At 39.5% G+C, this 15,295-nt stretch overlaps 1 protein-coding gene across 3 annotated transcripts; it reads left to right on the forward strand.

Annotated features, from left to right (window-relative positions):
- The first annotated feature begins 8,488 nt into the window (after positions 1-8,488).
- LOC116249012 (putative tRNA pseudouridine synthase) lies at positions 8,489-15,295 on the forward strand. 3 transcript variants are annotated; one of them, XM_031622100.2, is made up of 9 exons: positions 8,489-9,022; positions 9,112-9,144; positions 9,666-9,778; positions 10,753-10,901; positions 12,623-12,767; positions 13,207-13,767; positions 14,104-14,583; positions 14,768-14,940; positions 15,022-15,295. In XM_031622100.2, the coding sequence occupies exons 1-7, from the start codon at positions 8,731-8,733 to the stop codon at positions 14,530-14,532; spliced, it is 1,722 nt and encodes a 573-aa protein (XP_031477960.1). In that variant the 5' UTR covers positions 8,489-8,730; the 3' UTR covers positions 14,533-14,583; positions 14,768-14,940; positions 15,022-15,295. The 3 variants fall into 3 exon arrangements, with proteins under 3 accessions (XP_031477960.1, XP_031477959.1, XP_031477961.1); XM_031622099.2 differs by having other exon boundaries at positions 14,873-14,940; XM_031622101.2 differs by lacking the exon at positions 9,666-9,778 and having other exon boundaries at positions 8,923-9,022; positions 14,873-14,940.

Below are 15,295 nucleotides of genomic sequence, written 5' to 3' on the forward strand. Positions count from 1 at the left end.
GGCAGACGAACCAACCTACTAGAAATTTATCAGATCGTCGGCTAGATAGCGATGAAAGGGGTACCACCCAAAAGACAAGTGTCAAACGAGCCAAGATCTACACGCGGAAACATCTTTTATTTAAAGAGTAATTTGGTTGTCTCTTCTGCTTTCTTTCACTGTCTGCATCTTCAGATTTTTTCATCCCCTCATAGAAACCACTAGTTTCTCTTTACCAAATTGACGCTTCAAAAGTTTCTTCAGCTACGCCTCAATATCTCATCTTTTTCCTCTAACCTTAGTTGATTTTCCTCTGTTATATATTGTTACTGACAGACAGGAGACGGTTACTTTTCATTTAATCGTGCGAATAAGAAACAAAGCGTTCGAACAGACTGCTGCTGCCTCGTTCAGGAAACGGAGCTCTTACCTCTTCCATTTTACTCGATGCCTGCACTAACATGTGGTCGAAAAAAATCACCTGTATTTTTATCGATGTGAATCTTTCGGTTCTTGCAGTCTTTCTTTCTGTTCTTAAAAAAATCCAACCAGGGACAACTTTTATCTGCATTCATGAACCTTTATAAAGAACTCGTGATGTGACAAAATACCAACAAACAGTCGTGTTTCCTTTGAACACCCACTATCTTCCACTGCAGTTGAAGACGATCTTCCATCCCAAACTCGTCCGTTGTTGTGTGTGCGTGTGGTTGCAGTGGACAGTCACGCTCTCAAGCCACATGCGTTTGGTACCAAGAACTCATCCATTTATTGCTTCGTTTTGTTCGTATTTCAAGAATATTACCCACATTTTCCGAATAAAGTCGAAGCTTTTCTTGCAACACCGATATTTTCAGGATATTTCAGGCTCCAATTCCGGTCACCGTCCAATTTAATTAATCACTGTCCGGTGACGACAACTAGAAAGCAAGAAGGAGGACCATCGTCTCTTTTACCATAGTTGTTTTGAGTGGGAAGCTTTGAATTCCAAAGATGGCCATTGCAGAGGGACCATTATTAACAGCTTCCCCGTTCCTTGTCCTTGCATGGCATGGAACGATCGACAGTGACATCGTCCTTACCAGCCACGTGATTGTCTCCCCCACTCTTTCGCCATGTTCCTCCATTAAGTTTATTCGTCTCCGCTACGGACTTGTATGAGGTTAACGGCGGCCAAACCACAAATTTCAGGGGAGAGAAAACAAATTATAAATGCAAGTCAATTAATTGTTATGAGTTGACAGCACTCGGATATAAATTTATGTATTTATATATAGAATTTTTGTTTATGATTCGCCCACTAGAGATCTTCATGAATGTTTGGCAGTTTAATTAAGCCTATCTTTCTTTTTAGGCTAGTTTCTAGCATATGATTTGAGAATATTCGCCTCGTACTTGAAAATAAAATAATGCACATGTTACTACTTACAGAAAAATAAGGTATATTGGAAAAAAAATTGACATCCGATATAAAAAATAGATCGGATTTAGATTCACTTTAAAGTAAATATATAATTGGACTAGGAGTCAGATTCAAATTCCGGTTTAGTTTCAAATAAATATATTATATCTAATATCCATGTATTTTGTAGGTTCATTCTTAACATGCCTGCACAATGCACTTTGGATTTAATTGTATATTTAAAGTCATATTCAAATTTGAATGTAAAAATAAAAGTTGAATTCAGATCATATAGTAAACCATGAATCTAGAAAATAGATTCATAGACTTCTCTTCATTTATATTCAGATATAAATATGTGAGATATGGTAAATCCCGTTCAAATATGATAGGTTGACATTCCTGTCAGTCACAAGATAGTGAAATTGAAATCCATCTTGGCAAAGTACTTGCAATCAATGTCTGTGTCTCATACAACGACGGTAGCTTTCATCAAAATTAAGTCCTTCCTACAACTTTTCAAAAACCCATATCGAAGTGCATATATTCACATACTAGTACTCTTTCACCAAATTTTTTATCTTGCTTGTAATGTCCACGTTATGTGCCTTGTAATTATTCCTATGACAAACCGGCCTACTTTCACACAGACATCAATTCTAACTCTCCCCTAGTAACTTCAGTTTTAGTTTCAAAAAGGCTAAAATCAAGACAATAATAATTGAAACTAAAACAACTTCTTTTGCTACAATCTTTGATATTAAACTTTTAGAATATTAAAATCTTTCCTCTTTAAAACACACACGTCTATACATGTGAGACCTCAAATCAATGTTGCATGTATCGTACGATACGAAGTCGTATCGTATGTTATCTGTCGTCGTGTTTCAAAAATGTGATATCATACACCACCTGTATCGTACAGTCACAATATAGATACCATATCGTATGATACAGTTACGATAGGTAATGATACATATACGATACGTTATGACACAGTTACGACACGTTACGATACATTGATTTTTTATGATTATATATATATATTTTAATACGATACAATTACGATACGGTATGATATTTTACGATACAATATATCTTAAAACCAGATCGATACAATATATCTTAAAACCAGATCGCTACGGCTTACGATATGATTTTTACAACATTGCCTCAAATACAAATCCTTGAAGATCTTTTACAATTTTCTATATAAAACTAAACTCTTAGCCATTACAATTGCCCTTATCAATATTTCTCACATTCATCTAAGGGGACCTTAATGCTTTTCACATGAAATTTCAAGTGGGAGAGTGTTTTTAAGCTACAATATTCATATCGAGAGTGTTTTCCTTCCTGTCGTATAAATGAAAATTTGACTGTGAAGAGGGTCGACCCACTTAGTGCTTGGGTAAGTTCACCATCCTGCGAGTTGCAGAACATATTACTGATGATTTTGAAGTAGGACTGAAATGTGTACAATCTTAAAAGAAAAGATATCGGCTTCTGCGGTTATGTTTATGCAAATTTCGGAAAATCTTGGGCGTGTGTTGTGATGCTCGTTTATTAGAAGTGAGACTAATAATTGAGCCTATGGTAGTAGATGTCACGGATGACATCTATACGCGGGACGCCATCTTTTTAAGGCCGAACAAATTTCCAAAAGGTTCTCAACCTTTGTCATTTTTATGGAAGATATCAGCCTCTCAATATCATTAACTGCTTAGTTTCCTGTCATATGTGTTGAAGCTTTTTAAATGATTTCATTAACCTAAGTAGTGACATGTAATACAACTAATGCAAGTATGCTTCTGCATAATTTATTTTCAAGATCCAGGGCGCCATTGGCTCTGGTTGCAGGGATCTCGGCCACGACTCTCACAATTCATGACTTAAAAAAGTCTCTATCATGTCCTATTTAAGTAAAACTGAAAAAGAAATTTTTCATGAAGAAGCTGAATTAAAGTTTTTAAATTTTGAATATCATTTATCAAAAAATTTAAATAAAACAAGTAAAATTTTCTAAAATTTACATGTAAATTTAAAAAAAATTGAGGCGGAGGCCAAGGCCCATATGAGCCCCTCCTCGACTCGGCCTTTGAAATTGACCACTTGAATTCATGCGCGTGTAAATCAGACACGTTCTACTTGAATTCTTTCATGTCCAAAGTTTTCCACCATTTTGGTATACGTCCCCTTCAGTGTTTGATGGAATGAATAAGTTTCACCATCCGTGTCTCCCTACTGCAAAGGTCTTCTATTTAAGGCTTTTGAAGATTTTCAATTGCACATATGGGTTTTTGACTAAAAATCCTCAAAATTTTGTTGAGAAAATAGCAAATCTCAAGAAAGTTTCAGACCAGGCATCAAAGACTCACTTGGGTTAGGCTGGAAGTAATTGACAAGCTTGTTTTCCCAATCAACTTTTAAAAACTATCAAATGGGTGGCTCAAATTTTAAGAAATTTTCTCAAAAAGCCTACTATTCATAGAAAACTGATAGGACCTCGCTCCAGAGTAGGTCTAAACACCTTCCTACAGCCGATCCTATTCCCAAGATATCTTGAGGGAGCCTAAAACGAACTTACTACAAGAATTACTAACGGAAGTGAGGCTAAACGAGCACAAGAGGAACAACCTATTCTAACTCAAGTGGAATAACAAAACAATAATTCAAGCACTAAAAACAAGCTAATAAAGGAGCAAGTGGCTTGCAGCCGGGTCTTAGGCCAATGGCCACCCAAAAACTACAAGAACTCTCGAATGAAAATGCAATCACTAAACTAAGATGAACAATCTCCCGGCTTGGATCGTGTCTAGAGAGCTTAAAAGAACACGAACCCTACCAAGGCTAGCTTGGTGTCCCAACACAGTGACCGCGGGATGAAAACCAATTCTTGGGTATTTCAGCTAAGAGTGTGAGAAATCCAGTGTTGGGGCAGGTCGAAAGGGTGAAGCTGTAATAATCTGCTGCCGGCCATTCCAAAGTGCCGGAAAAGAATGTCTGAAATCCATGTCCCCTGCTGCAGACGACACCGAGCTGAAGGGTGGGCGCTTGATGCGGATGGTGCCGATGACGAAATAGCCGGTAGGAGATGAAGGCAGGGCCTGCATACGAACTGGGCTCGGTCTAGAGCCGGAGTGAACCTAGCTACAGTCAAAGATGGTAGGCTCGGTCTAGAGCCCGGACTTAACCCTATGTGTGGTAGGCTATGGTAGGTCTAAATAGTTGTGGGCTTGGTAGGTTTGACTAGGGTACTGGGTTTAGGTCAAGATGGGTAGGCTAGATAAATTGAGATGTGGCTTAGGGGGGGTAAAATGAGGACAAAGAGTTTAGGTCTAGGGAATGATGTTTTAGGCGTAGAAATGGGTAAGGATTAGGATCAATTGTGGCTGTTTGGCACTCTTATTGAGTGTTGACCTAATGTGGAAGCTAAGAGGACCCGCTAGGGTGAGGTGGAGTCCAAATGTGGACCTCCTCACACGCGGCTTAGGTGGCTAAGGAAGTCCTAAGTGGAAGAGCGGTGTGAGGTGGAGGACGGCTCCTACAAATGAGGAAGAGATGAAGGTGCGCGGCCCACCTGCTTGGATGCTGGCCACGTGTCCAGATGTGGGCTAGGGATGGATAGACGATCAAAGAAAGAGATTCCCTTACCAAATGCGAGCTGGAGACCAAATGAATTCCCCAAATGTGCGCCGGCCACTAGGGATGAAGATCCCTAGGCATATCCTTCAATTTAGCCACACGAATTCCAGGAATATCCCCAACCAAATGTAAGTGCTCCACAGTTGAATGAAGGGCAGAATTGTCCACAAGTTAAAGATGGCCAGAAGCCCCAAATGTATGCCGAAAATATGGCAGCGGTGGCCGGAATTTGCAAAATTTCCCGCCAGCACCAAACCAAGCCGATTCTCACTCAACTTCAACCACAATTGTTTCTTTCTTTTCTTTTCTTTTCTTTTCTTTTCTTTTCTTCTTTTTTCTTGGGTTTTTCTTTTTTTTTTTTCTTTTTTTTCTGCCCCTTTTCGCTGCTTTTTCCTTCTTTTCTTTTTTGATTTTCCGGTGAGATTTTAGGCTGAAACCGACTATGATTCTGCTTTTTTAGCACAAGTTTGACCGGCCAATCAATAACAAACTTCAAAGAAATACTTGAGAAACCTAAGATATCACTTGTGACTCGTAAGAGCTAGTTTAGGAGGAGTTTCCACCGTGAAATTGGACTGAAACTCTCAGTTGTAACTCGAGGGAATCAAACCACTCCTTGGCTGAACCTCAACCTAAATTTAACTCAACACCGTTACACAACTTCTATCAAGGATTCCAACGTACTTACCTCTAAGTTGCTGGTGTATGTCGATTGCTGCCAACCGTGAGGTTTTGCAGCCTTTCCTTGGACGAAGCGGCCACTAATCTTCACTTGTGGTGGAGGAAGATTGCACCATTGCTTGTCGACATTGGAGTGGGGAAATTCGTGGGCTGATGAAGACGCAAGGGCCGAGGCACACCTTGGGAAATCTTCAGCCACCAAGCTTTCGGTCGAGGGGTTGAGGAAGAGACCAAGAAAGGGGAGAAGATGGAGGAAAGACCGTCGGGTTCTAAGAGAGTTGCGTGAGGGAGAAAGGGACCAGCCGACGCCGGTGAGTGAGAGGGGGTTTGAGAAGAGGAAGAGAGGGGCACGTGAGAGAGAGGAGACGTGAGGAAGGAGAGTGTTGGAACTCAAACGAAATCTTATTTCTCAAATTCCCTCTGAAATCCAAATGACACAAAGTTTAAATACTAACCTAAGTGACTCGATTCAGAGATGGATGGAACCGGTTCACTTTAACTCAAAGCAAATGAGTCGAGATACAAACCATCTCGGTCCACACAACTTGAAGTAAAATGCATAAGCAAATGAATACCGAATTGGGCATACTGCCCCTATCTAATGAAATGAACCCTTGCGCTTGGTGGGCGCAAGGTGGGGGACTCGTCTGGGTTGCCGCCCAGACTTCGGATTTTCCCCAATAAGCCAGCTCGGCCTACTTGAGCTAAGGCCATGCTCAGCCGAGACTCCTAACCTAGGTTCATTCTAGACCACCATTAAGAACTTGGATCAAGACCGACACTAGGATGGACTAGTCCTAAACTGGAGCTAAGACTTTCAATTTGGCCTTCCTTGGTTGAATCCGCTCTCAAGTGCTGGTCTACCCACTGCTCGTGCACTAAGTCCTGGTTTGCTCTCGTCGTGTTCAAACACGATTCTTGGAGGAGGTCTAGGTAGACCCATATCAAAAACACTAAATTTTTAGGGTAAAATAACAAACATCTGTCCCTTAAAGAAGAACTTGGTCTTTCCTTGGTCGGCTGAACATTAGTTTTTCTGTAAGTGAGGTGTAATTGTCATTTTGCATAAAAATTTAATGTTATATGTCAGCGGCTGAACATTAATTTTTCGGTAAGTGAGGTGTAATTGTCATTTTGCATAAAAATTTAATGTTATATGTCAGCGGGAGACACTTAAACAAAATAACAAAGCTACTCAAAAAAGTTGGGTGTCTATTTGTCAATTTTTAAAGTTGTGGTACTTTGTTGTTTGTGTAAATGTTAGGAACCATTTCTGCAAAAAAATTGATATCTTTTAATTTGAGAACTACTTATGGAGATGCCAAACTAAGGAGTTAGTAGACTTGTACAACCAAGACGATTCCAAGGATGACAACTATGATCGCCAGATGGTCGCAGTTGTAGAAGTCTGAATCCAGTTAATCTCAAATTGGCTTGTATTATATACAAACTAACCATGGAACCTGGTTCTGGATCTTGGTGTCGAATAAATAATTCTCTGAGTGAGTACGTTCATATTCATATTGAATATTTTCATCTTGCCTTTTTCTTAAACTAGTGCTTAATCAATAAAAAGGAAAGACGGGTTGCCTAGAGAGGAGCCGAAGTCCGCCCTATTTTCTTTTGTTTCTAAGAGATTGTGAGTAGAAGCTAGACTGTTGTTAAACTTTGGCTTCTGAACGAGTTTCAATCGAGTCATTTGGTTAATGAGTCGAGCTCGAGTTCATGAGACGACTCGTTCAAACAATCGAGTTGAGTTCGAGCTCAACTCGTAACTACCGAGTCGAGTTCGAGCCTTAATCGAGATAGTCGAGTCTTAATCAAGTCGATATATTCAAACTAGTTTACGAGTTTGTCGAGCTCGAGATCAATACATAATGATAAATATCAACTATATTTAAACGAGTTTATCGAACCTTAATCGAGTCGAGCTCGAGTTGCTTCCGTCGAGCTATTCTCGAGTTCGATCCGAGTCGAACTCGAGGTTTCATTAATCGAACCAAGCTCAAGCTCACTGAACTCTTGCTAGACTCGGCTGGTGTTCACCCCTAATTGTGAGGAGACGGTGCACCATCTTTTTATAGAGCCCAAAAGTATAGTACCTATTAGAATCAAACTAACAATGTATTTCTTCTTAGTTCGACCAACTACATTTACTTCAAGTGAGTAAAAAGTACGTTACTGTTCATCCATAAGGCGGAGAAGGATAGCATCTATTGGAATCTTTTGATACCATAAGACTGATTATTAAAAGCAACTGTTGCAAAATTGAGTCCCAAACAGCGCATCGGATATGAATCACATTCTACTGTATCCAAATCCAGATGTGAAATACTCATATTAGTATTAGGTTCGAGCCTGAAAACTGTCAATTAACTTTAAAGTTAATCCACGCCCAAATTTTGTGGCATTACTGGGTCGAACAAAAGCAGCCCATAAAAAGTACTGGGTCGGATAAAAGCGAGCAAAATACATGCATTTAACATGTAAAATTTATATTAAGAAACCCAAAATGGATCTCAAATCTGGATCTAAACTGAAATACTTTAATATGGGAGCCACAATATAAACAAACTTGGGATTTGACCAATACTTGAAAAAGAAAATTAAGATTTTTAATTTGTAGCCAAAACTTCAGATTTAAGGTCAGATGCAAATAGGATCTGACCTTAAATATGAGTACCTGAGATTTCCATGGATCTCAAATCAGATCCGAAACTATCATATGCCCATAAAATAAATCCGGTAGTGAAGAGAAGACGGACCCGAATTCAACCCGAAGCGAGGGAGCTCAAGCTAAGGGGAAGCCCCAAGCGCTGCTCTCCAGCCGTTGCGGTTTGGGTGCCGAGGAGAGGACAGCCTGCCGATGCACGGCCACGTAATTTGGTCCAGCGCTCTTCGAAGGTCTCTGCTCTTCGGCGCGCTACCAGCAAGACGGTCGATCCGGCGCCTCCAGCCCCACTTTTATCGGTTCCCGATCTTGGTGGGGCTGTGTGGCTAAGGGAATTTTTGCTCAGCTGCCCATGGCTGCTGCTGCTGCTGCAGTTGCGGCTTCACTTTCCACTTCTCTTGCCAAACCCGTCCTTGTCGATCGTCCTGTCTATCTGCCTCGCTTCTTTCTTCCATTCTCGTTGACGTGCACCCCCAACCGCTCCTTGAGAAGAAGAACCGCCACCACCTCCACCACTACCACCACCACCGTTTGTTGTGCCTCCGAGACCAGGCCACAGTCGACCGCTCCCCACCAGAAATGGCAGTCGTTTCGCAAAAAGAAAGTGGTCATGCGAGTCGGATACGTCGGTACAGAGTATAGAGGCAAGCCTGCCTTCTCCTCCCTTCTCCCACTCTTTTTCTTTCTGTGGAAATATCGACTTCAATTTGACAGACATTGCTCTTTCCATCAGGTTTGCAACGGCAGCGAGATACTGGCCCACCGAGTAAGAACCCATTCCTTCTTCCATATACATTGGGTTTTTATTTCTGTGTTCCCGTCTTTGTGGTCCACAACATCTAGAGGCTCATGATTCAAATGTTCTACGGGATTCAAATTGGCCGACTGAATCCGGATATCAAGTTTCGACCCCATTGCGTGCTTGATTCTCTTGGTTAATTTCGATCGTTTCGTTGAGTTTTGTTTGATATGCTGCTTTCAGCTAAGCTGCTGCAGCCTCATGATCACTCAAGAATTTGCAGACACCTAAATTTGCTCTGTAGTCGTTGCCTAAGTAGCAGCTGATTCCTTTTGATAAAGTGTTCTGTTAATCCGCTCATTGATCATGTAATCTAGGAACTACTTGTTTTCTAATATGGCAAAACTGTAGAAAGAAGTGGGTTCTTTCTGCATGTAAGATAACATCATCCCCAGTTCAATATATCTTGGAGGGTCTATGTGCCTTTTTTTTTTTTCAATATTTTACCTTCTGGCCGACCTCTACTAAGATCCTGTTATTCTATGCAGCCATTGAAGGTGAACTAGAAGCTGCAATATTTAAGGCTGGTGGAATCCTCGATAGAAATTATGGGAATTTATATAAAATAGCGTGGGCACGAAGTAGCAGGACTGATAAAGGAGTGAGTCGTTAAAACCTCGTAGATATAAGATCCTGAATTGATTAAAGGAGGCATCAGAGAGATAATATTTACGGGATGCCCTACTTCTTGCTCAGATTTCTGTTTTTGTTAGTTGTGACTTGTAAGGAAAGACAAAAGTAACTGTACTTCTGTAAGAACACTTGGCTCACACGAATTTGCATGTTAAGTAAACAGGCGATTCATTTTATGTCCTTGGATGTTTGTCACATTAATTTTTATACTAAGAATTTGGACAGATGACCAGCATTGAGGTATAAGGCTGTCCTTTTACTCCTAACATATTATATAAATTGGCCTGCACGAGTTAATATGCTTATAGGCTTTGTTGTTTGAAGCAACCACATTGATAGCATTTACATGACATTATGAAGTTAGGAAGTGGGACATGTATGGCTTAATCTTGACTATAGAACAAAGACAGCCTTATATCTGAAGAGCTAAGGAACAAAAATAATTCATTAGCACAAAAGTAAAAGCAATTTACTCAGTGACGCCGAAATGACATCCTATGACATGCCCACAAAATTATTGGCGTGCTCAAGCAATCTATGTCACGTTTGGAAAGCTAGAAGTATAGGGTGTTGATCAGAAGACCTTTCAGATAAACCGCCGTTAGGCATGCATGAGCCTAATTGAATGCTATCTTGAAAGAACTATGAAAAATGAAGAAAATTTAGATATATCTCTTGGAAGACAGGAAAAGGAACAATATAATCTTGTGATGCTATTAGGATAATAGTTTTAAGTTTCAACAAACTTAATGGACCTTGCTTGAATGCAACTTCTGATTATTCTAAATAAACAATAGCGTTTTTCTGATTCCATTTCTCTTGACATTGTGGTTTCAGTCGGTGTACTTCTTACACTCGACCTTATTATGCCTTTTTCTGAGTTTTAAATATTCATTATGAAGCTTGCAATCACTAGTCTCCCTGGTGATTTGGTAATTTCAGGTTCACTCGCTAGCCACAATGATCTCTTTAAAGATGGAGATCCCTGAGGATGCTTGGAAAAATGATCCTTTAGGCATCCGCCTCACAGATTGTGTTAATCATCATCTACCTAGTACTATCAAAGTCTTTGGTATTTTACCTTCTACAAGGTAACCCCTTCTATATCAAAATTTTGACATCAGCTTTCTAACAGAAGTATTACCTTTTTTCATTATCTAAATTGCAGTTTCTTTGGTTAACATGTGTTAGGTGCACTTTTTTGTTTTCTTTTGAAACTACATTTCTGATGAGTTTATTGTTGTTTGCTTTTATATTCAGGGTGATCCTGTTTGGAAACAATAATACTTTTGGACATTGAACGCATATGAAAAATTATCCAAGCCAATGAATAGGCTCTGTCCTGAACAAATTGCATGACCAGTAGCCTGTGACTGCAGATGTAATAGGAAAAAAAGAACAAAAGAACTGATTTACTAGCACTCGGCATACAGAATGCAAGGCAGAACATGGTAAAACATATTCCTTAAGTTCTTGATAAAAAAGAATCATCAGGCTTTAGGGAAGAATGAAACATTGGTGGAGTTTGAAATGGGATAGTGATTTGCACTGAATATGCTTCTCATGAAACAGTGTTGTGAAATGTCATACCTGTACTCTTACAGGCTGGCCTACTATTTGGTCAATTACTGTTATTAATTCCATTAAGTTTACTAGAAAATTAGGAATACACCATACGCCTGTATTTATCATTTGTTGCGATGTGGTCCGACAAAGCTGACTTCTGGACCCCTGGTCAACTGAGAGGCATGGCCTATTCTCTGGGCATATGTCACTAAAGTAGCCCATATAATTAGCAAATCATGAAAGATATACAAAGAAAAGCTACTTTTCCTTGTAACGTAATTAGTACTTTGATTAGGCATTTGTTCATGACTGCTGTCTGCAATATCTACAAAACAAAAAAGCTCCATCCTCATGACATGCTCACTTTTCTAAAGTTTCATGGTTCTAGATTGAATGAGAAGTTAGAGAAGCTCACTGCTTCACTCTTTGGGAAGGGCTACTAATTGCTAAATTAATGCATAACGAGATTGAGAAGAATGAAGTTGCCATTAAGCAAATCAAGACATTATATTTCACTGCATCTCATTCGCATTCTCTTCTATTTTTTCACGCACATTCTTTCCTAAATATAATAGTTGCAAGTAGATTTTCCTGTAGTATTGAGAGCTAGGGGTCTACTTTAATTATTTGTTGGCTCTCAAAGATGTTTATTGAAGCAGCAATGTTCTCCAGATCTGTGACACAGAGGCATCACCTAGCACAAGCAAGTTACATCAAGTATCAGATGCTTTAGGTTGTCTGCATATAGGTTTGTATTTTGACAGAATGACTTCCATAGATGGTCATGTGTCGTGCCCCTGGTTTGGCTAGTTTGAAAGGGAAAGGAGGATATGCAGTTATCAACTATGTCACCTTGTGGTGAGGGTGTATATATATGTGTGTATGTATATGTATATAAATCATTTGTTACATAGTTATTTAACTGTTTAGTAGCCATATTAATTTATATTTATATATAAATTTTGTCTAGCAAAATAATTTAGTTATGTGCACATTTAAAATGGTCAGTTTTGACCTGGTTTGGCTGGCTGAACCAAATGTGCTGTGTCAAAGAAGCACCAGCACCAGTGTTGACACAGGTGCAGTAGCCATTTAGAAGCACCCATGTGACATAGGTTATTAAGATTTCTATTTTCTGGGTTTAGTGTTAATTTTAGTTTTCATATGTACTGCTACCTTTTAGCACCATTTTTGAGTGGACATCTCACCTAGTGCCTGTTATTGCTTCTGTTCTTGGATTATGTAGGAGCTTTGATGCTCGAAGGGAATGTGTCATCCGCAAGTATGCCTACCTTATTCCTGCTGAAGTAATAGGGATTACACATCATAGTAGTGCTGCAGAAATAGATAATCATTTAATGGAATTTTCCAGAATACTGAAAGTTTTTGAGGTAAAAGTTTGAAATTGAAACTAATGAAGCCTTTCATCTATTATTTACTTGTAAGCCATTTTGTAATGCACTTTGTCATTTGTCCTTTTCCTGTTCTTGCATGATGTGCCAAAACAAATAAGCCTGTACTTTATCATATTTATGTTTTCCTTTTTTACCACAAGGGAATCCAGTGCTTTGAATATGCCAGTCTTGCTGATCCAGGAGGGGCATATTTAGCTTGTCATGCTCTGCTTCTTCAGAGTTTAAAATCCCCTGGATAATTGTCCCATTGCTTTGGTTTTATAGTAACAGGAAGTTTAGTTTTCCTTCAACTTGGATGATTTAGTCCAAGTATCCGGTTGACCTGACTAGGTCTCCAGAGAATCCCTGCAGGCATCATGTTTTATGTCGCCTTTTTCTACTCATGACATTGCCTTTATGCTGTTCATCTTTTCAGGGAGCACATCCTTTCCATAATTATACCATACGGTCAAAATATAGAAAAGGTTCACGCAGCCTGAAACATGTCGCGTTGAGGACAAGAATATCAGATGGTCTATACCATGAAAGCAAGAACAGGAAAGTTGAATGTGCAGTCAGCAAGTCTACAAGTGAAGCAAGGAAGGATCATTTGCTGGTTAACGGTTCAGATGAAGACAATGCTGAAGATTCTGAATCTGTGAGTACAGTGCCTGATATCGAGATGAACAATGGGCAAACTGACCTTGTTGTCAGCAGGGATGAAGATGCCTTTGAAGAAAGGCAGGAACTTTTCCCTGTTAATGAATCATCAGATGAAGATACAGCAGAAGATTCTTTATCTGAGAATATGTTGAATGATTTAGGTTCTCCTGTGGCAATTCTTGCGAGATGGCTGAATGAGCCAGATGAAATGGACAGACTGAGTTCTTCACACTTCAGGAGAATTGTCTCGTGCACTTGTGGAAAGCTTGAATCTGTGTCTGGGTTTCAATATATTGAAGTCTCTATATCCGGTGTGTCTTTTATGTTGCATCAAGTATGTTGCTCCATTCCTCTGTTGTTTAAGTCAAACTGATCTACTCTGGATCATTCAGTCGAAATCCATGTTGAGTCTGTCTAAGCAAATTGGTTTCTGTGGTTGCCGAATGTCATGTATCATATGGCATAGCATTTCATGCATAAATAGTTGAAGAATCATGACCTAAGTAATGATTGGACTACGACATATTTTACTTTTGCATTGTATATTTCAGTCCTTTTTGTGAGCATTATTGTCTTCTTCTAACATGTAATAGGTTTAGGGACTGTAAATTACTTCCTTCAGTAGCTCATGTATATCTCTTTATTTAGCCTTCTCTTGTTTATGTTCCAGATCCGGAAGATGATGGGTACTGCAGTGGCTGTGAAACGGTCTCTACTGCCAAAAGATATCATTCAGTTATCTCTAAATAAGTTTTCTCGAATAGTCTTGCCTCTTGCACCATCTGAAGTTCTCATCTTAAAGAGCAATCAGTTCTCACTGGATCGCATTTCACGTGGATGTGTTTCCAAGCCCGAAGTTGTGAGATTAATTGAATCACATGAGATCCAGAAGTCAGTTGATCAATTTCATGCTGACGTTGTATTACCTCAATTGTCTAGATTTTTGGATACATCTACATCTCCTTGGAAAGAGTGGTTGGAAAACCTTGATACTTATACCAGCATTCCTGATGACCAGCTTGAACAAGTCAGGGGTGCTTGGAGTTTATGGAGAGACAGCTATAAGTCGTCGGAACCTGAGGGAGCATCATACAAGTAATGCTGTACCATTCTGTTGAAATAGCTGAATTAGAAGAAGTGGAAAAACATGGTACGCTTCTTTATCTCATTTCATTTCCACTGCAATATAGGAAGCTGGTTTCTATTGCCATGAACAGAAAACTAATGATGTTTCTCTCATTTATATATGTTTTCATTAAACATCTCTTGAGTCTCGTTTAGGAAAAAGCAACTTTTTTTTCTTAGCTTTTGCTCTTTTGGCGTGGATTTGAAAGGAAGAAGGTCCCACTGACCCGCATGTGAATTATATGGCGAACAACTCTTGCGGAAGAGAAGAGGAAAAAGCTCCCCTTACACCCATTTGGCGTTTCTTTTTGCAGGAAATGTTATAAAACGTGCTTGTCTCCAATCCTGATAGGCTACTTGATTGATTGATATTTGTATCCCGGTAGGCCCTTTTTTCTTGTGTAGTTTGCTTTTTCCGTTTGTTTTTTAGATGTTATCTGCTTAAAAGCAAGCTCTTTGTCAGGTTCAGCATAAATCCACTTGAAGTTAAGAGTACACCAGCTTTGCTGTGTTCTCCTGTGGGCGAAGCTTTTTTCTTTTTTATTCTCTGATTGGTGAAGAACTTTTCCCTCAAAAAGCCTGTCAAGGAACGTCCCAAACATTTGCCGAGACAGCTTCTCTGTTCCACAGCGTTCCCTGTAATAATAACATTGGCGCTGCCATTGCTTTTGAAGGAAAGAACTGGAGGAATCTGCCTAACATTTTGCTGCTAATTCAGAAGTGGTCTTTCATGTCTA

Source organism: Nymphaea colorata, chromosome 2 (assembly GCF_008831285.2).
Source record: "Nymphaea colorata isolate Beijing-Zhang1983 chromosome 2, ASM883128v2, whole genome shotgun sequence".
Lineage (NCBI taxonomy): Eukaryota > Viridiplantae > Streptophyta > Magnoliopsida > Nymphaeales > Nymphaeaceae > Nymphaea > Nymphaea colorata.

Bases quoted from the DNA above. Each gene is read 5' to 3' on its own strand.
- LOC116249012 (XM_031622100.2), top strand. From the start codon at position 8,731: ATGGCTGCTGCTGCTGCTGCAGTTGCGGCTTCACTTTCCACTTCTCTT. The intron at 9,145-9,665 runs GTAAGAACCCAT...TATTCTATGCAG, and splicing joins GCGAGATACTGGCCCACCGA to CCATTGAAGGTGAACTAGAA. The intron at 10,902-12,622 runs GTAACCCCTTCT...TGGATTATGTAG, and splicing joins GGTATTTTACCTTCTACAAG to GAGCTTTGATGCTCGAAGGG.